At 44.6% G+C, this 26,383-nt stretch overlaps 1 protein-coding gene across 3 annotated transcripts in view; it reads left to right on the top strand.

The window, feature by feature from the left end:
• Window positions 1-26,383, top strand: part of LOC122557100 (connector enhancer of kinase suppressor of ras 2) — a 585,950-nt gene that overhangs the window by 534,064 nt on the left and 25,503 nt on the right. For all 3 annotated transcript variants that reach the window (XM_043704404.2, XM_087992202.1, XM_043704405.2), the window contains one exon: window positions 18,230-18,300. In XM_043704404.2, the coding sequence (XP_043560339.1) occupies window positions 18,230-18,300 (71 nt within the window). The remainder of the gene's footprint in view (window positions 1-18,229; window positions 18,301-26,383) is intronic.

Consider the following 26,383-nt stretch of genomic DNA (forward strand, 5'->3'; position numbering starts at 1 on the left):
CTGGAGAAACTCAGCAGGTCTGGCAGCATCTTGGAGAAAGAAACAGACTTAACATTTCAAGTCTGTTATGACTCTCTTCAGTTCTGAAATGTCAACTGTTTTTCTCTCTCCACAGATGCTGCCAGACCTACTGAATCTCTCCAGCGTTCTCTGTGTTTATTTAAACATTCCGTTTCACTGTCTCTCAATGTTACCATAATGATCTTGCGCAATATTATGCCACCTCGGGATCAGTTGGGTGGGCAACTTATTTGCAATGCACAGTGACACCAAGAATGTGGACTCCCGTATTGGCTGAGTTTAGGATAGAGGCAGTGCCTTCTCAAGCTCCCCCCTTGTCTGAGCTGTGATGACCCTCAGGTTAAACTCACCATCAGTTCCCTCTCTCCCTGTAATGAAAGAGCAGCCTTTTGTCTTCTGGGACCATGGCAACTTTTCAATAAGATCATGGCTGATCTCATTATGAACTCACCCGCCCGCTCCACTCACCCGCCCGCTCACCATTATCCTTAATTCCTTCACTGTTCAAAAATCTATCTATCTTTACCCTAAAAACACTCAACGAGGTAGCCTCAACTGCTTCACTGAGCAGGGAATTCCATGGATTCTCAACCGTTTGACCGAAGATGTTTCTCTTCAACTCAGTCCTAAATCTGATCTCCCTTATATTGAGGCTATCCCCCATATTTCTAATTTCACCTGCCAGTGGAAACAACCACCCTGCTTCTATCTTATCTATTCCGTTCATAATTTTATATGTTTCTATAAGGTCCACAACACCCCCATTCTCACACTCTCACATTTAAGTCAGAAGATCAAGCATTGGTCCATCGTGCTCAATATCTGGGCCAGTGCTTCCCAAGCCTTTTCTTCCTATCACCCTTTTTCAATGTTTCAAAACTGCCAGTGGCCCTGAGGGAGATCTGAACATGTAGGAGTACAGCTGTCAGTCAGAGTCCGAACTGCCATTGCAACCTCACTGCTTGTGTTCCCAGTACTGGTCCTGACCTCCCAGTTCAGAAAGCTCTATATTTAGCCCTCGACCAATATTGCCCAAGCAGAGTTCTTTGACTCATGCTAATGTTGTTTCTCAAAGCTGACAAAGGATAATTTACTGCTACATTTCCTGCATTCCAACGGTGACAATATTTCAAAAGTCATCCATTGGTTGTGAAACACATTGGGATGTTTGAGGCTATGAAGGCTGCTATATAAATGCTATTGTGTATTTCAGTGAAACATTCTCACACACTTCTACCTCCATCTTCTGGCAGTCTTGCAATGCTGAAGTACCATCAAACCTTGGTCACATTGCAATGTAGTCTCTACGTTAGTATGCAGTTGTGGGGAATGAAGGATCCTTCTCCTTTCTACCTGTTAGATAGATGGATGTTTACTATGGTTTTCTTCAAAGACAGGAAAGGTTTTTGCTTTTGGTTCACTTCTCCATTTCAGAGCCATTCCCTTATTTTGTTTCATTTATTCACATGCACACAACAATGAAGTGTTAATCAAAGTCTACCACCACCACTGCACCATGACAAGCTCTTGAATTAACCTGTAACTAGCACAGCTGGAGCTAAGTCAGATGTTTATAATCTGTACAATTACCTTATACACAGGCATATGGAAAATGTATAACACACACAGAGTAAGGATTTTGTGGCGCAGTGGTAATCTCCCTACGTGGAAACTAGGGTTCAACTCACACGTGCTCCAGAGGCATCATAATATCTCTGAACAGGTTGATTAGAAAATGTATTTTAAAAAGCTGGCTTATGTTAAGGACCTTGTTGTAGTGTCCCTGATTCTGAGTCAGGAGGCCTGGGTTCGAGTCCCAGCTACTCCAGAGGTGTGTCATAACAGCTCTGAAGTGGTTGATTAAAATAACTCACACTTGTATGTAAAAAGAAACTCAGACAAGGCAGGGATCTTGTGATGTGGTGGTAGTGTCTTTACCTCTGAGCCAGGAGGCATGGGTCCAAGTCCCATCTGCTCCAGCCATGGGTAATAATATCCCTGAACTCACACAGGTAATGCAATATCTTTGCTCTGCAAAGTTTTTTTTTACTTCAGTTCATTTGGCTTTGAAGCAGTCAGTCAGAAGCATTGAGAAAATAAACATTTCACAGTTGCATGATTAAATCTATTTTATGGTTATTAAGACCTATCACAGCTGCTTCCCTTCTCTCTCTCCTTATCTAATGTTTTTCTTCTTAACTTATTGCCTCTGACTTATGCTGTGTCTAAGTAGAAATTAAGCATTTGACAATCTAAAATCGACCTTGATTTCATGTTAAGAACTGCTCCAGTCATTTCAAACAGAGAAATGGTGGAGTGCTGTGCAGAATCAAAGCAAAGTTGGGAATGTCTGCAATGCCTTTCATTTCAATTGCTCTGGGATTCAAGTCTGCGCTTTTGAGACAGGCCCAAGAATTTGAAGTTATTAAAAGACAAAGAAAATATTTATACTGGATAAATCCTAATTCTGGAGTAGAAGGTCACTTTTGCTAAATGCTGAAATTTGAAGATTAAAATTGTAATCAATGATTAATTTATTGGCAAGGAAAAATACATCACTTTTTGATAAGCTTGCATCCTCTTTCTTCCCTCAGAGGTCCATTAAATTATATAGCATTAGCTTAACAGTTTTGCTAAACCCTTGGCAGTTCGATATGTTGATGTACAGCCATTTAACCTTACTTACAATCTGTCCATTCTCTACATCCGGTTTGCTGATGTTTTACTTTATCCCATCAAGAAAACGTTGGCAAGAAAGTGTTGACACTTCTATGAGGGATGTGTTGCTGGAGAACCAGAAAGTAAGATTTTTCTTCAGAGCTATGGCTTTAATTTCAGAAAACTGCTCTCGTTCAACAAATGTAGGCTAATGTGGTACTTTAAATCTGACTTGCCATTGCTGCCCACTTCATAATTAATCTGCTGCTTTCCACTTGTCACTCAATACCAGTAACTGGTGAAGATGGATTTCTGAATTTGTCTGGCTCAGGTTCACCAACACATTTATGAGAGCATGAAGATGGCGAGTACATGGATACTGTCAGGAATTTCACATCAGAACACATACATATTGATGCTCCCCTAATTATACTTAATATCTTATTCTTCCAAAGAAATATTAGAGTAGAGCGACAAAATCTGAATCTTAAATAGCATAAAGAACCATCAACGTTAAATAAGAACATAAGAAATAGGAGCCCTCCAAGCCTGCTCTGCCATTCGATAAGATCATGGCTGATCTTTTGTGGCCTCAGCTCCACTTACCCGCCCTCACACCATAGCCCTTCAATCCTTTACTCTTCAAAAAGTTATCTATCTTAGCTTTAAAAACATTTACTGAGGAAGCATTAACCACTTCACTGGGCAAGGAATTCCATAGATTTACAACCCTCTGGGTGAAGAAGTTCCTTCTCAGTTCAGTCCTAAATCCGCTCCCTCTAATCTTGAGGCTATGCCCTCTTATCCTAGTTTCACCTGCCAGTGGAAACATCCTCTCTCTTCTATCTTATCTATTCCCTTCACAACCGGGGCAGCATGACTAGTTTAGGGAACAGAATTCCCAGATCTCCACCCCATTCCCATTCACATGGTTCCTGAAGTTTTAGGAATTGCTGTACAGTTCAGCCACCCTGACTGCTGCCAGCGTCTCTCACAACAGAATTCCTTCTTCTCGTAAATTAAATGCATCCTTGCCTTTTATGATCAGGAAACCCAGGACTGAGTTAAAAAGCCACAACAATGCCAACAGTAACAATAAACAGATTCCCAACCCACTGGCAGTGTCTCTCCTACTTCCAGAGTAGCTCAGTGGCTCAGTGGCTAGTGCTGCTGCCTCACAGTGCCAGAGACCTGGGTTTGATTCCAGCCTCGGACAACTCTCTGTGTGGAGTTTGCACATTCTCCTAGTGTCTGTGTGGGTTTTCTCCAGGAGCTCCAGTTTCCTCCCACAGTTACAAAGATATACAGGTTAGGTGAATTGGCCATACTAAATTGCACATAGTGTTCAGGGATGTGTGTGTCAGTCAGGGGTAAATGTAGGGGAATGGGTCTGGGTGGGTTACTATTCGGAGGGCCAGTGTGGACCTGTTGGGCCGAAGGGCCTGTTTCCACATTGTAGGGACTCTATCTCTTTAAATAAAGTTTGTCCCAATGTGTTAGGAAATCATTTTTTCTCCTTCTGTAGTTTCCTGCAATCAGTTTATTTTCTTTTTCTTGAACATTTTAATTTTATTCAGTGTAATCTTTCTGAAACATCCCTCATTTTATAGCATAGCTTAGTTATCGAGTAATGCATAATAGTTTCAAATTTCATCTCCATGTCCTAATCAAATGAATGACATTATATATGCAGATCACGCTGGTTAGTTTTAATTTCTGGTCAAACCGTGACTGTGCAGGCCAGTTATCTTGAATCATATTTAAGTCCACTTCAATTTCTTCTGTTGCTCAGCTTGAACAGGATGCCAAGTTGAATCTCACCCATTGGTAGGCTGCTAAAAGTCTTTGAACATTTCATCTATGTACGTACCATTCAGGATAATGTTGAATCCAAAAGCCACCTTTCGGAGGTTAAAATCGTGTTCGTTCCTAATCGTCGCCAGAAATCTTGACTCTGGCTGTTGGTCTGCAGAACAGAAGAATGTAAGAACTAGGAGCAGGAGTAGGCCATGTGGCCCTTCAAGCCAGCTCCACCATTCAGTAAGATCATGGCTGATCTTTTCGTGCACTCAGCTCCATTTACCTGCCTTCCCACCGTAACCCTTAATTCTTTTAATGTACAAAAATCTATCTATCTTTGCACATCCTAAAAAGGTAATAAGATAACAAACAGCCTCATTCAATATCCAGTTTGCACAGTCAGGTGAATAATTAGAGCTTTTGTCCAGATAGTGTGGGGGGTGTTTTATCTGATCAATCTTTTGGTGCATCTGATATTAAAGAACAGTGAGAGACCCTGTTTCGCTGGACTCTCGTTGCTTTCCCCAGAAACAAAACATAGTCGTTGCATAAAATATTGGTTGCTTACCAGAAGTACAACAGCATGCCCAAAAGCAATCCGTGAGAACATTTCACCTCGAAAGAAAAGTATCAGCCTTGAAATAACAATTGTCAAGATTTGTGGTTGACTGTTCAATCCATTCAGATGTGAGTCTCAGTCTGCAGATGGGCCTAACCCATTTAAAAGTATTCAATGGACATTGGAAGCTGGGGGCAGGAATGGGGTGATGACAGGTGAATTCATCCATGAGACCTCACAAGTGTCTCAGAGAAAATCTGGGGGGGACAAGGAAAGGTGAGTGTGAAACATTCACAATATTCAAAGAAAGTTCACCCTGTTACATCCAGGAAGCTTTGTAACTGAGTCACTGTGTTCTGCTTCTGTACATATATAACCCATCTCTTTCCCTCCTCGAATGTGTTATTTGTGTTAATCTCATTTTAGCATGAACTGCTAGTAATTTTTTTTATTCGCTCATGGAATGCTGGCTAGGCCCAGTATGTATTGACCATCCCTAGTTTCCCTTGAGAAGGTGGTGAGCGACCTTCTTAAACCATTGCAGACCATGTGATGTAGTTCGGCTTACAATGCTGTTAGGGGGCAGGGGAGATGGGGAATTCCAGGATTTTCACCCAGCGACACTGAAGGAATGGTGATATATTTCCAATTCGGAATGGTGAGTGGTTTGGAGAGGAACTTCCCATGTATCTGCTGCCTTTGACCTAGATGGGTTTAGAAGGTGCTGTCGAAGGAGATGCTGTTGAATTTCTACAGTGCATCTTGTAGATAGTACACACTGATGCTACTGAGCATCGATGGTGGAGGGAGTGGATGCTCGTAGATGTGGTACCAATCAAATGGTCTGCTTGAATGGTGTCAACCTTCTTGAGTGTTGTTGGAGCTGCACTCACCCAGTCAAGTGGGGAGTATTCCATGACACTCCTGACCTGTGCCTTGTAGAATGGGCACGCAAGAGTTGAGTAACTCACTGCAGAATTCCAAGCCTGTGACCTGTTTTCAGAGCCATTGTGTTTAGTAATTGCTTCCTCCTCCTCTCTCACTTTCCCTCTTATTCTTTGCTCCTGTGTTTTTTTTTGACGGGGCCTTGTAGCTTACAGAAAAGCAAATTGACATCAGCCATCACTCAGACGCCATTTCCAACCATCCCCCGATTTGACAATGCAAGAGGGAAAGAAAGGGAACACTCCTCACTTTGTGGGTTTGTATATGGGAGTTTTTTACCACTCTTTCCAAGATTCCCAGGAAAGCACCGATCTGTAAATAAAGTGGAATTTGGGGTAGTCTGCACTGCAAGCTATGATTCTTTTAGCTCCATCTGTGTTCTCAATTTCACTCCGCCTACCTACACCCCAGCCTTGTGGGATCTTACTGTGCATAGATTTACTGTCACATTTCCTACATTACAATAGTTAACTCCACTCCAAAAGCACTCCCTTGACTGTAAAATGATTTGTGATATCCTGAGGTGGTGAAGGGTGGTGTATAAATACATATCTTTCTTTCACATAAAATACTCCATTTCAAAATATGCCTTAAAATTTTATTACAGCTTGCCTCAAATAACTTTGTCCCAGAATTCTGGAATTTATTCCAAAAGTGTCTTCCTTCCTTAATTATGTATTGTTCATATCATTTCTAATTTATGTCAAACTTATAAGGGCATTCAATTATTCTGTTTGTTCTGAATTGTTAGTGGCAACAGAGGAAAATATGCAAATACTGTCATGTATTGTGTAAAACTTGGTGCTCCAATCATTTGTGTGTTCAAAGCTTAGAAAGCAAACTCTTGGGAAATTGCCTGCTCAGCTTTTACCTCTATAACATCTACACTGTGCAGCCTTTTAAGATTAGACTAGCACACCCTTAAGTCTAATCAGGTAGATATTGGGCCAATGGAACTTCACAGAAAAGTAACAACCAACGAGTAAGCTTCAGATGAAAACTGAGCTGTTCAACTTTGTTTCCTCTCACTCTCACTTATGACACAGTTGTGAGAGGTTCTTTATCCTCAAAGGTGTTCAGAAGACAAGAGAGAGATGGGAAAAATCATCCAAACTCAAAGAAGTGCACAGATCCTACTCTTGCTGTAGACAATTGGCCGAGGCGGAGAGCCAGCAAGCCTTCTGGTCCAGGGTCCACACTGTGAAGCAGATGAGATGTGATTACCTTTCTGCTCTCAGAAAGTGCAAAAGGAGAGCTCTGAGCTCAGCAGCCTGAAGGAAGAAGATGGCTCGTTAGCGCCATCTCTGTCTGACATCCTGAGAATCAGCAAATCCTTTTATGCCAGACTGTGTGACATGAAACCCACAGACAGAGCGACCTTCCAGTCATACCTGTCCTCTATCAAGGAGGTCTTGGATGACAGCACGTGGAAGTGGGTGGACCAACTGTTACCTCTGGATGAGCTGACCAAGGCCCTCAAGTCCTATGAAAAGAATAAAACTCCCGGAAACAACGGATTACTGGGTGAGTTGTATTCAGCTCTGTGGGACTTGATTGGCCAGGACCTGCTGGAGGTGTACAACAGGTTGCTTCTGGCAGGCAGCATATGCAAATCCACAAGGAAAGGTATCATCACCCTCATCTATAAGTGGAAGGGGGAGAGAGAGGAAATTAGAAATTGCTGACCAATATCTTTTTGCTGAATGCAGGCTACAAATTCTTGTCTACGGTCATCGCCAACCAGGTCAGGTCTGCTCTGGGACTGATGATTCACCTCGGCCAAACCTGTGCTGTACTGGGTAGGACGATCACTGAGAGCCTTGCTTTCCTCAGGGATACAATCGCCTATGTGCAGACTGGGGGGTGGATGCCTGCCAGCAGCCTGGACCAGGAGGAGGCCTTTGACAGGATATCACACATGTACATGTGGGATGTGCTGTCCAAAGTGGGCTTTGGAGCAGGTATCTGTACTGGGATCCAACTGCTCCACACCAACATCATTAGTGCAATCTCAATCAATGGATGGGAATCAGGAAGCTTTGGAGTCAGTTAGTACTGCCCATTCTCTCCTGCCTTGTTTGTGTGTTGTATAGAACTCTTTGCTGAGCCCATCAGGAGGGATGTGAGCCTGAGAGGAGCAGCTATTCCAGGCAGTGGAGGCCTGCAGGTCAAGGCCTCCTTGTACATAGATGATGTCACCATTTACTGCTCAGATCCACTGTCAGTATGCGACCAGTTTGAACTGGCCTCAGGAGCCAAGATATTTTGAGGCAAGAGCGAAACCAGGTTATAGAGTCAGAGAGAAAGTGAGGGCTGCCGGTGCTGGAGATCAGATTCGAAAAATGTGGCACTGGAAAAGCACAGCAGGTCAGGCAGCATCCAGGGAGCAGGAGAATCGATGTTTTAGGCATAAGCCCTTCATCAGGAATGGCTTGCTGAAGGGCTTTTGCCTGAAAGGTCAACTCTCCTGCTCCTCAGATGCTGCCTAGTCTGCTGTGCTTTTCCAGCCCCACACATTTCGGCCCTTACCATTAAGTGTATACGTCCTGCCCTGATTTGCCCTACCAAAATGCAGCTCCTCATATTTATCTAGATTAAACTCCATCTGCCAGTCCTTGGCCCATCAGCCCATCTGATCAAGGTCCCATTGTACTTCACTGCCCAGTACACCTCTAATTTTGGTGTTATCTGCAAACTTACTAACTATACCTCCTATATTCACATCCAAATCATTTATATAAATGATCAAAAAAAACAGTGGACCCAGCACTGATCCTTGTGGCACTCCACTAGTTACAGGCCTCCAGTCTGAAAAACAACCCTCCATGGCCACTGCCCTCTGTCTCCTACCTTCAAGCCAGTTCTGTATCCAAGTGGCTATTTCTCCCTGTATTCCATTTGATCTAACCTTGTTTACCAGTCGACCATACGAACCTTGTCAAACACTTTGCTGAACTCCTTATAGAGAGTGTCCACAACTCTGCTTTCATCAGTCCTCTTCATCACTTCTTTTAAAAACTCAGTCAAGTTAGTGAGACATGATTTCCCACACACAAAGGCATGCCGACTATCCCTAACCAGTCCTTGCCTTTCCAAATACATGTAAAGCTGTCCCTGAGAATTCCCTGCTAATGTCAGGCTTACTGGTTTGTAGTTCCCTGGCTTTTCCTTACCATCTTTCTTAAATAATGGCACCACATTAGCCAATTCCAGTCTTCCTTTTCTTTGGAAACCTCCATGTTCCTTAGAAACTGGGCCGACCAATCATTTTTCTCCATCTCCATTAAGGCAGATTACATGAAGATGCTGGGAATATGGTTTGGAGGGGCTGGGACACCCAACAACCTGGGAGGAGCATATCGCCAAGGTGAGGCAGAAACCAGGCTCTTGGGAGCACCACTCCCTCTCCATTACGGGTAAAAACCTGAACATTAAGTGGAAGCTGTCTCTCAGTTGTTGTACATGGCCCAGGTCTGGCCCATTCCCAGAACTCTCCATTTCATCTGGAAGTTTAAGGTGGACTATGTCTATAGGAACACCACATGGAAAACTCTGGATAACGGGGGAGAGGAACATATCCAATGCCACCGTCATCCTGATGGTCACCATTGTGTGTGGCTGCATCAAGCTTTGCGAAGACCCTGGGTACGCAAACACCAAGTGTCACTGCCATAGAATATCATAGAATCTCTACAGTGTGGAAACAAGCCATTTGGCCCAACAAGTCCATACTGACCCTCTGAAGAGTAACCCACCCAGATTCAACCCTTACCCTATTTCTCCACATTTCCCCTGACTAATGCACCTAACCTACACATCCCTGAACACTACAGGTAATTTAGCATGGCCAATTCACCTAACCTGCACATCTTTCGACTGTGGGAGGAACCCAGTGCACCCGGAGGAAATCCACGCAGATACAGGGAGAATGTGCAAATTCCGGAGGTTCGAAGATGATCAGATACCGTTATAGCTCCGACCATAAACGATACCAACTAGCGATCCGGCAGCATTACTCCCATGACCCAGCGAGCAGCTTCCATGGAACAAAAGTCTTTGGGTTCCGGGGGCAGTATGGTTGCAAAGCTGAAATGTAAAGGAATTGATGGAGGGGCACCACCAGGAGAGGAGCCTGCAGCTTATTATGACTCAGCATGGGAAACCTTAGATAAAAGTAAATTACTGCAGATGCTGGAATCTGAAACCAAAAGAGAAAATGCTGGAAAATCTCAGCAGGTCTGGCAGAATCTGTAAGGAGAGAACAGAGCTGACGTTTCGAGTCTAACTGACCGTTTGTCAGCTCTTTTCTTTCCTTACAGATGCTGCCAGACCTGCTGAGATTTTCCAGCATTTTCTCTTTTGATGGGAAACCTTACCCCTCTTTCTCGATTCTGTGGATGGTGGTGCTTGGCTGTTCTTAGTTGGTGGAGCAATTTGTCACTATGTACTGAGGTTCTACCTGTCCCAGAGGTTGTGAAGGATGGATCTGGGCTTGTTGCCATGGAACACTCACAAGTAGTTGGACCATTCCGTATCACCTGTCCTTCGTGGAGATAGTTGCAAAAAAAAACACCATCAACCACAAGTCCATCAGGACGTAGTCAGCATGTAGCATCCTCAAGACCCTGTGGGAAAAGGAGAGGATGGATCCTGCCAGGCTGTTCCTGAGCAGACTGTCAAAGTCTTTTGACAAAATATCTCATCACCAGAACTTGCCAGCAAGCACCAAGACATCACTTGGCTGGTGGTGCAACAGGCACTACCTGTGAGATCCTTCATGTAGACCAGGACTCACTGCGCTTCCACACACTGCTCTCGAAGTGACTGCAGGCGGGTAGAGACTGTCACCCGTCTCCTTCTGGGATGTGCCTTTACAAAGGAAGTCTGGAGGATGATGCAATGTTTTTTGTTGAGATGCGTGCCGAGCAGCTCTATCACGCGGGACTCTGTGCTTCACAATCTGTTCCCTAGCATGTACACCGAGACAAACAGTGACTGAGCCTGGAGGACCATCAACTCGGTGAAAGACGCTCTTTGGTCTGCCTGAAATTTGTTGGTCTTCCAGAACAAGGCAATGACCTTGACCGGCTGCCGCAGACTGGAACATTCCAAGGTCCAGGACCACGTGCTGAAGGACACATTCAAGCTTGGACCAGCTGTTGCCAAGGCACAGTGGGGAAAGACTACCATCTAAGGTCTTTCAGTTGAAGTTAAATGTGGGCCCATTCAATTATCAGACCCTCCCAGACTGCACACATATCGAAATATAGTCTTGTACAAGTAAGAGACGCCATTGGTTTGTTTATTGAATAGAGTCAAACTCCATTGTTTGTTTGTTCCTCCATATGCCATTGTGCCAAATCAAACTGCTTAAGTGACTAGGTGTGTGTACATAAAGATATTTTTTCCAAATAAAGTATATTTTTGAGATGAAAATAGCAAGCAACATTTGCAAGCACATCAGCTCTTGCTGTCTGTTCACACAACGTGAAAGTCTGAGTGCAGGCAAGTGCAGTTTACAGTGATTCTCTCCAGAAGACTTAGTAATTTTGATGTAGACAGCGGAAGTGTTCCATTTGAAATTCGCCTCCTTATACTTCCGTCAATTGTGTTGAGTTTATAATGTTTAGCACCAGAGAGGGTCTGGTACCTGATTTAGTTATGCAGGTTGATGCCTTGATTAAATTACAAATAGGGAATTTTCAGTCAAATTACTTCATTTGAAAAACATCTCCATACTCTTCAAATATTGTCACCCTTCAGGGACAGTGTATGTATTATAAATACAGTCAGACTCCAGGGACACCCTGAAATTACTAACACAGTCCAAGGGACTCCATACAAAGTTCTGACACACTGTTGGGATCGTCCTTATATATTGCCATGGCTGCAGCAGCTTCCTCCACAGAGTGGTAAACTACAGGGAATCTCCTGGAAATCATGGCTCAATTTCATCAGTTGCATCTAAATAGTAACTTGCTTCTGCATGCAAATTGGAAATACTAACACTCTGTCTCACACGACTCAGGTATCTGGAGGTCTCCTCCTTATTTAAATGCTCCAAGAGGCCACTGAAAAAAGTACAAACAAGTAAACACCTGCACACATTCACAGAAGATTGCTGAATGTTTGCAAACTTTTTTTTCCTAATTTCCAGAATGCTGTGCCTGTTAACTAAAGCAAAGCAATCTAGTTATTGTAGAAATGGGAGACTAGTTAGCAAGGTTAGGTCTCATGGAATACAGGGAGAACTAGCCATTTGGTTACAGAACTGGCTTGAAGACAGAGGGTGGTGGTGGAGGGTTGCTTTTCACACTGGAGGTCTATGGCCAGTGGAGCGCCACAAGGTGCTGGGTTCACTACTTTTCATCATTTATATAAATATACAAATGATTTGGATGTGAACATAGGAGGTGTAGTTAGTACGTTTGCAGATGACACCAAAATTGGAGGTGTAGTGGACAGCGAAGAAGGTTACCTCAGATTACAACAGGATCTTGATCAGATGGGCAAATGGGTTGAGAAGTGGCAGATGGAGTTTAATTTAGATAAATGCGAGGTGCTGCATTTTGGAAAAGCAGATCAGTGTAGGACTTATACACTTAATGGTAAGGTGCTGGGAACTGTTGCAGAACAAAGAGACCTTGGAATTCAGGCTGATCGTTCCTTGAAAGCAGCATCACAGGTAGCTAGGACAGTGAAGAAGGTGTTTGGTATGCTTTCCTGTATTGGTCAGAATGTTGAGTAGAAGAGTTGGGAGGACATGTTGTGGCTGTACAGGACATTGGTTAGGCCACTGTTGGAAATTTGCATGTAATTTGGGTCTCCTTCCTATTGGAAAGATGTTGTGAAACTTGAAAGGGTTCAGAAAAGATTTACAAGGACGTTGCCAGGGTTGGAGGATTTGAGCTACAGGGAGAGACTGAATAGGCTGGGGCTGTTTTCCCTGGAGCGTTAGAGATTGAAGGGTGACCTTACAGAGGTTTATAAAACCATGTGGGGCAAGGATACGATTAGTAGACAAGTTGAACAAGTTGAACTGAAGGATTAAATTAGATTAGATTTGGGCAGCATGCTGGCACAGTGGTTAGCACTGCTGCCTCACAGCGCCAGAGACCCAGTTTCAATTCCCGCCTCAGGCGACTGTCTGTGTGGAGTTTATGCATTCTCTCCGTATCTATGTGGGTTTCCTCCAAGTGCTCCAGTTTCCCTCCACAGTCCTAAGGTGTGCAGGTTAAGTGGATTGGCCATGGGAAATACAGGGTTACAGGGATGGAAGAGGGTCTGGGTGGGGTTCTCTTTGGAGAGTCAGTGTTTACTTGATGGGCTGAATGACCTGCTTCCACACTGTAGGGAGTGTATGATTCTATGAACATTGTCTTCCTCGCTCTGTTCAGTCACCCTATGATCTTTGTATGGTATGATCGGCCTGTGCTTAGCAAAACAAAGCTTTTCACTGTACTTAGGTACGTGTGACAATAATAAATCAAATCGAACCAAGTTTGAGATGAGTTGAAATTTATGATGAATTGAGAATGGGTGGCTGATCGAGGGAGCATTGGAATAGGTGATTCTGGAGGTGACCTGGATCTGAATTTGAGGGGGTAGACATGTGATGCAATAAAGTAGGTAGTTTTATGACAGAGAAGATTTCAATTTGGAAAGTTGAAATAAAATTACAAGATTGTGAATAATCCAATCCATCTGAGATGGTGGCCATGGAGAAGTACTCAGAGCAGGGTTTGAGCTGGCAGCCAACGATAAAAGCTGCAGTCTTCCTTAGCTGGAGGAAACTGTAGATCACCCAGGGCTAGATGTCAGCCAAGCAGTGTGAAAGAACAAAAGTAGCAGAGTTGTCATGAGAGGAGTGGGAGAGGTAGGGATTTTGCCAAAGGGGTAGTGTGTAAATAGGAAAGAGGAGGAGGACAATGTTAGGCTGTTTGGACATTGAGGTTGGATTGATGGCACAGGAAGTGAAACCATTATTGGAGATGTTTTGGCTACAGTCAGATCTTCTATAGCGCAAAGGCCCACGTTATAGAAAAATCACACTTGGAAAGAGCACTTAAAGTGTTGTCAATGTAATCCCGTTACAGCTAACACACGTTTTAAAAGTTTGTGCTGTAAAAACAGTGTCCCCAGTTCATCAATCGCATTCGAGTGAATTCACGTTGATGAAACCACATTATATCCCAACAATTAAGGAGAGCCAGTGGGCAGAGTTGAGTATGGGAGCAATTACAAAAGAGAAAGTACCAGAAAAACTAAAAGGTCCAAAAATTGATAAATCTCCTGGCCTGGATGGGCTACATCCTAGAGATCTGAGGGAGGAGGCTAAGGAAATAGTGGAGGCACTGACTGTGATCTTTCAAAAATCACTGGAGTCAGACAATTAGAAAATTGCTATTGTAACACCCTTGTTCAAGAAAGGATCAAGAGAAAAGATGGAAAATTATAGGCTGATTAGCCTAACCTCTGTTGTAGGTAAAATTCTAGAATCCAACGTTAAGGATGAGATTTCTAAATTCTTGGAAGTGCAGGGTTGGATTAGAACAAGTCAGCATGGGTTTAGTAAGGGGAGGTCATGCCTGACAAACCTGTTAGAATTCTTTGAAGAGATAACAAGTAGGTTAGACTAGGGAAACCCATTGGATGGTATCTATCTAGACTTCCCAAAGGCCTTTGATAAGGTGCCTCATGGGAGGCTGCTGAGTAAGATGAGGGCCCATGGTGTTCAAGGTGAGCTACTGACATGGATTAGAGTTTGGCTGTCTGACAAAAGGCAGAGAGTTGGGATAAAAGATTCTTTTTTGGAATGGCAGCTGGTGACAAGTGGTCTCCCGCAGGGTTCAGCGTTGTGGCCACAGCTGTTCACTTTATATATTAATGATCTGGACGAAGGGACTGGGGGCAATGTGGTGAAGTTCGCCGATGATACGAAGTTAGGTGGACAGGCAGGCAGTACTGAGGGGAGGCTGCAGAAAGATTTAGACAGTTTAGGAGAGTGGTCCAGGAAATGGCTGATGAAATTCAACATGAGCAAATGCGAGGTCTTGCACTTTGGAAAAAAGAATACAGGCATGGTCTATTTTTTAAACAGTGAGAAAATTCCTAAAGCCAAAGTACAAAGGGATCTGGAAGTGCTAGTCAAGGATTCTCTAAAGGTTAATTTGCAGGTTGCGTCCGTGATTAAGAAAGCAAATGTAATGTTGTCATTTATCTCAAGAGGGCTGGAATATAAAAGCAGCGATGTGCTTCGGAGACTTTATAAAGCTCTAGTTAGGCCCATTTGGAATACTATATCCAAATCTGGGCCACACACCTCAGGAAGGACACACTGGCACTGGAGCATGTCCAGCAGAATTCACACAGATGATCCCTGGAATGGTAGGCCTAACAAATGATGATCGGCTGAGGATCCTGGGATTGTATTCATTAGAGTTTAGAAAGTTGAGGGGAGATCTAATAGAAACTTACAAGATAATGCATGGCTTAGAAAGGGTGGACGCTGGGAAGTTTTTTCCATTAGGTGGGCAGACTAGGACCGTGGGCACAGCCTTAATATTAGAGGGGGTCAATTTAGAACAGAGATGAGGAGACATTTCTTCAGCCAGAGAGTGGTGGGCCTGTGGAATTCATTGCCACGGAGCACAATGGAGACTGGGACATTGGGTGTCTTCAAAGCTGAGATAGATAAATTCTTGATCTCACAAGGAATTAAGAGCTATGGGGAGAGTGGGGGTAAGTGGAATTGAAACCATGATTAAATGGCGGAGTGGACTCGATGGACTAATTGGCCTTGCTTCCACTCCCATGTCTCATGGTCTTTTAACAGAATGACCTGTACAATGGCATAGCATAAAATGGAAACAAACCAGGGTGGTCTCAACAAGTTTGACAAACATGAACATTGGTGGCAGATGTTCGGAGCTGACCACATCAAAGGCTCTGAAAGACAGAATGAGGGTTACACACTGTCATGGCAACAGACATAGTGATGATGTTTCAGACCTTTCTAGTGCTGTGGAGAGATGAACCAGGAGTTCCAAAAAGACTGGGTGCAGGTTTGTGAGGCAATAACACATTTCAAAGACTTTGGAGAAGAACAATGAGGCAGTAGTCGAAAGGACAGAGGGAGCAAGAGTAGATTTCTCAAGGAAGGGTTGTTGGTGCCAGGTTTGAAAGAGGGGAAATGATCATTTAAACTTTCACTCGCATGGTGGCTAGGAAGGGAAGATGTGTGGTCACACTTTCATGGAAAAGACTCCGGAGATTAGGGGATGGGTCTCATGGAGACGGCAGGAGGGAATCTAGAGGATTAAAAGGGATCAGTGCTTGGGTAATAGGAATCTAGAGGAAGGATTAGCTTGGTGGGTAAGGTGAAAGGAGGAAACAGCTGGTATCAGTCTTGCCAGCAAAGAAATGTGTACACATTTTGTACATATTCGCAGGGAATGAGTGAGTGGTTTTCAAACTCTGGAGATGACTTTGCTGTCCAGAACGATCCTGGTGTAGTAGGCAACATGGCAGACAAGCAAGGTTCAATATTGCTTCATCCACTACACCAACACCTTCCACCCCGACCTCAAATTCACCTGGACAGTCTCGGACTCCTCCCTCCCCTTCCTAGACCTTTCTGTTTCTATCTCAGGCGACCGAATCAACACGGACATCTACTACAAACCTACCGACTCCCACAGCTACCTGGACTACACCTCTTCCCATCCTGCCCCCTGTAAAAACGCCATCCCATTCTCCCAATTCCTTCGTCTCCGCCGCATCTGCTCCCAGGAGGACCAGTTCAAAATACGTACAACACAGATGGCCTCCTTCTTCAAGGACCGCAATTTCCCCCCCGACGTGGTCGACGGTGCCCTCCACCGCATCTCCTCCACTTCCCGCTCCTCCGCCCTTGAGCCCCGCCCCTCCAACCGCCACCAGGACAGAACCCCACTGGTCCTCACCTACCACCCCACCAATCTCCATGTACAGCGCATCATCCGCCGTCACTTCCGCCACCTCCAAACAGACCCCAGCACCAAGGATATATTTCCCTCCCCTCCCCTATCAGCTTTCCGTAGAGACCACTCCCTCCGCGACTCCCTTGTCAGATCCACACCCCCCACCGACCCAACCACCACTCCCGGCACCTTCCCTTGCAACCGCAGGAGGTGCAACACTTGCGCCCACACCTCCCCCCTCACTTCTCTCCAAGGCCCCAAGGGAAACTTCCATATCCGCCACAGATTCACCTGCACCTCCACCCACATCATCTACTGCATCCGCTGCAGCCGGTGTGGCCTCCTCTGTATTGGGGAGACAGGCCGCCTACTTGCGGAGCGATTCAGAGAGCACCTCTGGGCCACCCGGACGAACCAACCCAACCAACCTGTGGCACAGCATTTCAACTCCCCCTCCCACTCCACCGAGGATATGCAGGTCATTGGACTCATCCACCGCCAAACCACAACAACCCGACGGTCGGAGGAGGAGCGTCTTATCTTCCGACTGGGAACCCTCCAACCGCAGGGGATGAACTTGGACTTCACCAGTTTCTTCATCCCCCCTCCCCCCACCTTGTCTCAGCCGGATCCTTCCAGCCCGGCACCGCCTTCCTGACCTGCAGTCTTCTTCTTGACCTCTCCGCCTCCACCCTACTCCGACCTATCACCCTCACCTTGACCTCTTTCCACCTATCACATTTCCAACTCCCCTCCTCCAAGTCCCTCCTCCCTACCTTTTATCTTCTCCTGCTGAACACTCTCTGCTCATTCCTGAAGAAGGGCCTGTGCCCGAAACGTCGAATCTCCTGTTCCCTGGATGCTGCCTGACCTGCTGTGCTGTTCCAGCAATAAAGTTTCAACTTTGATCTCCAGCATCTGCAGACCTCACTTTCTCCTCATATGGCCCAGCCATATTCTGCTGGTGGATCACCCTTGTGGTGGTTAATTTGGACAGAGAAAGCGGCAATATTTTGCTAAAGAGAAAATTCTATTAAATGCTTTAAAGTGTGCCTTATGTGTTCTCCTGATTGAAGAACAAAGCAATGCAGCACAATTTCTCAGACATTGTGGGATTTTCCTCCCACTAGAAAGGATCTTGAATATTGTGTTGAAAATATCAAATGTATTTTGACTGTTTTAGTCCTTGCAAGTGAAGAATGGCTGGTAATTGTGAATTAAATCATTTGTAATTAATCCTGTGTGTGCTTTTTTATTCCCTTTGGCATCACTGATGCTTCTATAGGTGGATGAACCGATTGGGATTAGCTGCTATCGGGTATGCTCCTGATGATAAGGTTACCAGACCAGATGAAGGTGAGTGCCTGTGGTCCCAGCTGGGACTCTGCTATTTTTCACAAATGGGAACTAATGCTCGACAGTAACACTTTCTAATAGAAACCAGGCATGAAGGAATCACACAGAACGTGAAAAAGCCATGAAACATTAGGTTAGGCTCACTGGTTCTCACATGGGAATGCAGGCAGAATAAAGTAGAATTATTTATCAAATTCACTACGGAGGATTCTGGTCAAGGTTCATGAAGAGGAATAAGGTAAGATTTCTTCCCTTTTTGCTTTACTGCTGTTCCATTCTTTTCCTCATGGGTGGCATAGTGACTCAGTGGTTAGCACTGCTGCCTCACAGGACCAGGAAGCCAGGTTCGATTCTATCCTCAGGCCGTGTCTGTATGGAATTACACATTCTCTGTGTGGGTTTCCTCCCACAGTCTAAAGATGTGCAAGGTAGGTGGATTAGCCATGCTAAATTGCCCGTACTGTCCAGGGATGTGCAGGCTAGGTGGACTCGCCATGGGAAATGCAGGGTTACAGGTTGGGTTGGGTCTGGATGGGATGTTCATCAGAGGGTAGGTGTGGACTTGATGGGCCAAATGGCCTACTCCCACAGTGTAGGGATTCTATGATTCTCTGGGTGATCTTTGTCAACTAACCAACCTCATTTATTCAGATCTTGTCCTTGCTGATGTTTTGCTCGCTGAGCTCTAAAGCAAACTCTTGAGTTAAGGAAGTAGGACAAGTGAACACTTAATAAGTGCACCTAGAATACCTCTCTCAACATTTCAAAGCAGAAAGCCCCCAGTTTAGAATCAATGAAACTAGTCAGAATTTGATTTTGTATGTTTGAAGTGAATTTCAGAATCATTAAACACAGGGCAGACATTCACGAATAACGGAGGAATTCCCGTACTGCCCTTTTGTTTTGTTAGACTGGATGATTTTTCTCAGATTGTCTTTTGGATTTGGATAAGCAGTATTTGTTCTCCAAACCCAGTTGCCTAGAAAGGATTGTGGCTCCCATATTTACTCAGGGCAGGGAGGAGAGTGCACTGTGCTGGGGAGAGGATTTGGGGTTAAAAAAATGTCCTAATGTATGAAGATCCACAGACACCTACGGCACAACAGTGTTTATAGTTTATTCAAGATATTTTCTGCTCAATAGCCCCTCAGACAGAAAGTTGGTTTGTCTGCTGAGTGGGACCTCTTTTTTAAATAGTGGGGTTTCATTAGCTACCCTGCGATCCACAGGAACTGCTCTGGGAATCTTGGAAGATGACCACCAATGCATCTTCTGTTTCAAGGACCATTTTCTTAAGTACTCAGGGATATAGATTATTGGGGTCTAGGGTTTTACCAGCCTTGAATCCAAAAATTTCCTGAGTTCCTCCCCCCCCCCCCCCAATTTATTTGGGGTGTTATTTTCAATCATAGAGTCCCTACAGTGAGTGTGGAAGCAGGCCATTTGGCTCATCAGGTACTGACCCTCCGAACAGCATCCCACTCAGATCTGCCCCCTACTCTATCCGTGTAGCCCCACATTCCCCATGGTCAATCCACCTAACCTGCCCATTCTCAGACTGTGGGGGGAAACCCACACAGACACAGGGAGAATGTCCACACAGACAGTTACCTGAGGGTGGAATTGAACCTAGGTCGCTGGTACTGTGGGGCAGCGGTGCTAACCACTGAGCCACCATGGCATTGTCCTTTTTGATGACAGAGCCAAGTTTGCATTTGCAATCTCTTTGCTCCCCATTCTTCCTTATCCGTTTTTCTAACTGAAAAACTGTGCATTTGTGGACTCCCAAGACATCACCTATGTGTGCTTCCTGGAGACTGCTGCTGAACAACTTCGACTGCAAATGTTTGCTTCTGTAGGTGAATCATTAAAGGAATTACAATATATAGTGTTTTTTTCTTCAATCAATGAGAGTGTTTATTTAAATTGTGATGTCATTGGGAGACGCACAACATCAGTATGGCTCCTGAGTCAGTCCAAGGTGAGTTGGAATGGAGGGAGAAGGGCAGAGGGTGTTGAATGTAGCATGCTTTGACACGAGTTGACACCAAATAGGCATAGGGGCTATAAACCACCTAGGTAACAGATATAGATGAACAGTTGGCATTGGGGCAATAAACCACCAGGGCAATGGACACAGGGAACAGTTGACGTTGGGGTATGATGTACCATGAGGAGGGGGTGAGTAGGTGAAGGAGAATGGATTGATATGAGAGTTTTCAGGGGCTGTGAGAGATGGTTGGAGAGGCATAGGAGCTATAAGGGGAAATAATGATGAATAGAGGAGTGTAGTGTGGTATGAAGGGTATAAAGTAACAAATTGGCTTAGATGGGCAGAGGGATGGGTTGTTAGGGATGGAGGCTGGAGGGATTTTGCAGCGCAGTGGCAATGCAGGCAGGTGGACCTCACACCAACCCCCATCCACAGCCAGCAGCCTGCATTCTCAATCCAATGCTGTCACCTATTAAGAAACTCTGCTATCTCAGAATGAAAATTCAACGTGTCCAGGGCACATTTTTCCCAGGTCTGGATAATGGAGCTGGAAAGTCTCTGCACTCCCAGTGCAGGATGAGGCTAGCATCACTTACATTCTGTTCCTGGGAGTCTCCCTGCAACATGTCAATGATCGCAGTGAACAACAACTTTCAAGTACACTCGGAAACTGAGAAATGTAGCAATTTCTGGTCACTGAAAATGATGAAAAGCTCATTATGAATGATCCCTTAGACAAACGCTGGGAAGTCTTTCAAAGACTCAACAGTGAAAATGTTAACAGTTCACCCCTAGTTCCCTCAGAGAATGTTTTCTTTCAGTTTAATGTTCATAAAAGTTACAGAACTTTAAACAACAAAAAAATGTATTAGACTACAGGCTCAACAATGTGCTGATGCGTGATGAATTATATAACCTGCTCCAACCTGAAGCAGACAATCACAACTCGGTGTGTGCACCATGTCCAGAGGTGATTTCTGAACTGAATTGAAAGGCTAACAGAACCTATGTTATGGTTGTATGGGCAGAATGGTCACTTAGCATTTCAGTCATTGTTCCTGATCTTTCACAACTGACCTCCATTTAACAGTGCGAGGAAACTAGCTCCAAAATGATATTGTCCGCCTACACAGAGCCAATAACGCTATTATGAGCAGGAAGAGCAGTCCCAGAACTGAAAATGTCACCTCCATTTTCTTCCACACTTCCGATTTAACTTTGCAACAATAAGGAAAATTTAATCCATAAAATATCAATAATTAAGTTTCATTGGTATGTGAGGTGAGAAATTGGTCTTTAGGGTTTTCCAAGGAAGGTAACAAAGCGACATTGGGATATTTGACGAAATACCAACACAGAAAGTATATCTAAGCTTTCATTTCTTTTCACTTTTGAAAAGTTAGTCATGAGAGCAGGAAACGGTTGTGACAAAGGCTTCTTGCCTTTGGCCATCATTTCAAGTCACAGCAAGAGATAAAATAATAAGGACCAAGGTTTGACAAATAGGCTTGTTTAAATTCAACACTGGAGAGAAAAAAATTTTTATGCTGAGGATTAAATTGGCTACAGAAGGGAATCTAGGCCGAAAAACCCATCGATCAAAGCCACAGCATTAATGCCTCACCCATGATCTCTGACAGGCTTAGATGACAGTCACTTAATATTATTCAAATAGTTGAGCTATTTATGTGTGTGGTGCATCTCTTTGTGTCTACTCAAACCAACAGATCACAAGATGCTGTGAAGATTGCTATATCATAATGGATTCAAGTGCAGGAGCAGGATCAGTTGCTGCCTTGGTGAGATCACATGGGGAGGCAATGGCCTAGTGGAATTATTGCTGGACAGTGATCCAGATTACATTCTGAGGACCTGGGTTCAAAAACCACTATGGTAGATAGTGAAGTTTGAACTCAATAAATATCTGGAATTAAGAAACTAATGATGACCATGAATCGGTTGTTGGGAAATACCATCTGGTTCACTAATGTCCTTTAGGGAAGGAAGCTGCCATCCTTACCTGGTCTGGCCTCTATGTGACTCCAGACCCACAGTGATGTAGTTGACTCATAGCTGCCCTCTGGGCAATAAATGCTGTCTAGTCAGGACACCCTCATCCTGTGAATGAATGAAAAAATCTAGAGTATTGTATACTGTTTTGGTCTCCTTATCTGGAGAAGGATGTTTTGGCTATGGAGGGTGTGTAGTAAAGAATTACCAGACTGATTTCTGGGATGGCAGGACTGACATTTGAAGAGAGATTGGATCGGTTAGGACTACATTCACTGCAGTTTAGAAGAATGTGAGAGGAGTCACATAGAAATTATAACAGGACTAGACAGTATAAATGGAGGGAGGATGTACCTGATAATCAGAGAATCCAGAACCATGGATCACAATCCATGGATAAGAGTAGGCCATTAAGCCTGAACTGAGGAAAAATTTCTTCATACCGACAGTGGTGAGCCTGTGGGACTCACTGGCACAGAAAGCAGTTAAGGCTTTCGAACGTATTCAAGAAGGAGTTAAGTACGGTTCTTAGGGCTAAAGAGATCAAAGAGGCTGGGGGAGAAAGCGAGGACGAGGTACTGCAGATAGTGATCAGCCATGATGATGATATTGAATGGTGGAGCAGGCTCGAAGGGTCTACTCCTGCTCCTATTTTCTTTGGTTCTGTGTATCTATCATGGGTAGATGCCTGGGCCTTGAAATACAGGTGTTCCCAGATTTCCAATCCAACAGTGTCTTCTTCTAATCTGTGTTCAGGCCACCTGTGTACTGTTACATGTAATCCCGATCAGAGCTGAGGAAGCTCCTGGGTCACATCCTCCAACCATGTTCAATGCAAAAACAAGCTGCCTGAGCAAAATCTGGGCCCTCTACCTCCTCACCACCTCCCTTGGTAATCTCAATCACGGTCCTTCCATCACAGAACCTGACAGATTGCAATAACACTCCACCTGAGTCTTGCATTCTATATTTTCAGCTTTTTCCATGTCAGAGATTAAAATGTTATTGGTACCATGGCTGTGTTTTGATTCGGGCATTGTTAATGTTGGGGGAAGGACAGAAATAGTCAGGGAGAAAAGGGGGCATCGTCTGCAGCATCAGTGAACGTTTCCTTTCTTCATCTGCAGGGGCACAGGGGATTATTGACTCGCACTGCATAACCTCCGTGCACTGTTCTGGCTGCTTGTCTGCTTGCACTAGTCACACCCATGGGATTACTGTAGTGGGTCTCCCAAGTATAAAGCTGCAGATTAGATAAATCAGTGCTATGGCTGCCCTGCTGTGCCTTACATAATGTGACTCCAGATAGATGACCATTGACCTATTGATTTCAATTTAGTCACAAATATTGGAGCCTGTTCATAGATGCACTTACTGCGTGAGCACTTCACACATCCACCCTAATTCCTCCCTCAGTTGTTTCAGAGAGGCGTCAATCTGCTGTAGTTCCTGGATAGTTGAAGGCTGAGCTGCCCCAATTGATATTCATCGGGACCTCTCAGGAATCCAAGTGCACCAACTTATACAGGAATTGTCTGGGAAGCTTAAACTTCTGATGGGCAATAATCCTGCATCTGGAACCCTCCGAGAATGTCCCCACCATTGACGTAGTCATAGGCTTCAGAAAATTCCAAACCACTGATGTGCACGTGCAGTTACCCTCAAAATGTCAAAAGTCATGTCAAACTCCAAGGTAACTGTACAGCTGACACCCTCTGACTGACCAACACCCCAACACTCTGTCTCCTGAGCTCCCCCTCATCACCCAGCTACTCTTCCGTCCCCTCCCATCAGAATACCCCCCATACCTGTCAAAAGCATCCAACTTTTGGGTGGGCGGCACGGTGGCACAGTGGTTAGCACTGCTGCCTCACAGCGCCAGAGATCCGGGTTCAATTCCCGCCTCAGGCGACTGACTGTGTGGAGTTTGCACGTTCTCCCCGTGTCTGCGTGGGTTTCCTCCGGGTGCTCCGGTTTCCTCCCACAGTCCAAAGATGTGCAGGGTCAGGTGAATTGGCCATACTAAATTGCCCATAGTGTTAGGTAAGGGGTAAATGTAGGGGTATGGATGGGTTTCGCTTCGGCGGGTCGGTGTGGACTTGTTGGGCCGAAGGGCCTGTTTCCACACTGTAATCTAATCTAATCTAATCTAATCTAACTATCTTCATCACCAACACCTCACTACACCCAATTAACTCTGAACCTGACCCGACAATACTCCCTGCCAACGACTACCTCAAACTCCAGATACCACCCCTAACTACAGCCCAACAACAATACTACCCTGAACTACACTACACTCATCCACCCATCTACCACCCTATCCGGCTCACCAACTTTCACCTGCCCCCTCATCCATCAGCCACTCCAACCCCCTCACCTACCTACTACCCTATCCTCCTCACCCATCTGCCATCCTAACCCCTCACACATGATCTACCTTACATTTGCAACTACTTGCTACTCCATCCACCTGTCTCCTTATACCCAATCCTCTTTACCCACCTTCCATCCTACCTCACCTCACCCACCCTGCCACTCTAAGCCTTCACCAGTGATCACCTTTTTCCTTGGCTTCTCAAAGAGGCTTTGGGACCAGTAAATCCTACCCATGGCAGAATAGGGCAAGTAGAGTCTTGAAAAGAGACAATGGCTTGGATTGCCACACATACCATGAGGGTGCATGTGACTTAAACTATGGTCTGCATGTGACTTAAACTATGGAAATCCTGGCCAAAAATGCAGAACTCTACCAGAATGTAACATATTGGGGCAGAGTGGCATTGTGGTAATGATGAATAATTAATATCCCCATAGTAATGTTCTGGGGACACGGGCTCCCACTATGGGCAGGTTATGAAGTCTGAACTCAATAGACATGCAGAATGAAAGACTAGTCTGATGGTGACCATATAACCACTGTCCATTGTTGTAAAATCCCATCTGGCTCACTAATGTCCTTTATATAAGGAAATTTCCCATCCTTCTCTGGTCTGCTCCACACGTGACACTAGATGCACAGCAATGCAGTTGAGTCTTAACTGTTGTGTGCGTAGTTAGGGATGGGCAATAAATGTTGACCAGCCAACATTGAACAACTTAAACATCAAACAGGTGGGTTGTAACTCCTTCGAAGTTTTGGTTCAATAAGTTACACAAATGAGTGGAGGATGTCACAAGTGAATGAAGGCTGAATGAATCATTGGGCAAATCTATAGCAAATAAAGGTCAGTGTTAGGAAGTATGAGTTTATCTACTCTGGATTGAAGAATAATAACTTGGAACACTTTAGGAATGGTGAGGTGTGAAGAACTGTGAGAACGGCATTTGCCATTTGCATTTTAACCACCTACTGCACCTCCAATGCTTATTTTCAGTGACTGATGGATGAGGACACCCAGGTCTTATTGCACCTCATTCTTTCCCAATTTATTGCCTTTGAGATAATAATCTGCCTTACTATTTTTGCTACCAAAGTGGCTAGTCCGTAGATTTATCCACATTATACTGTATCTGCCATATAGACCACTCTATCCATTGGAATGAATCACATTGAAGCATCTCTGCACCATCCTCACTCTTTACCCTCACACCCAGAATTGTGTTATCCTGAGCAGGGACCGGATTTTTAGCAAACGTTTATATTGGAGCAAGTGCGCACAGCGTTCAAATCTCAAATTCATACTCAGTACCAACAGCTTCCGACTGTAATAATGAGACAAACTATGGACATTCTTTCCCTTGTGTTTGAAGGATTTGATTCTTCGTTGATTATGTAGCCTTAGTTGGTTACCAGTAAGGATCTTGGGTAATCTCTCCAGGCTAAGTAAGAGAGGAATAATTTTCTTTTGTACTCATTAATCAAGAGTGACGCAGTGACTGATCACATTCTGGGAGATTGCAGCTTTGATATTAATAGGGATGATTTGTACAGGATGGGTTGGGTAGGATGGGTTGGGTAGGAGGGTTGGGTAGGATGGGTTGGGTAGGAAAAGTTGTGCAGGATGGGTTGGGTAGGATGGGTTGTGCAGGATGGGTTGTGCAGGATGGGTTGGGTAGGATGGGTTGTGCAGGATGGGT

The sequence above is a fragment of the Chiloscyllium plagiosum genome, unplaced genomic scaffold, assembly GCF_037043375.1.
Source record: "Chiloscyllium plagiosum isolate Xiang-an unplaced genomic scaffold, Cpla_swu_hap1 HiC_scaffold_11, whole genome shotgun sequence".
Classification (NCBI taxonomy): Eukaryota; Metazoa; Chordata; class Chondrichthyes; order Orectolobiformes; family Hemiscylliidae; genus Chiloscyllium; species Chiloscyllium plagiosum.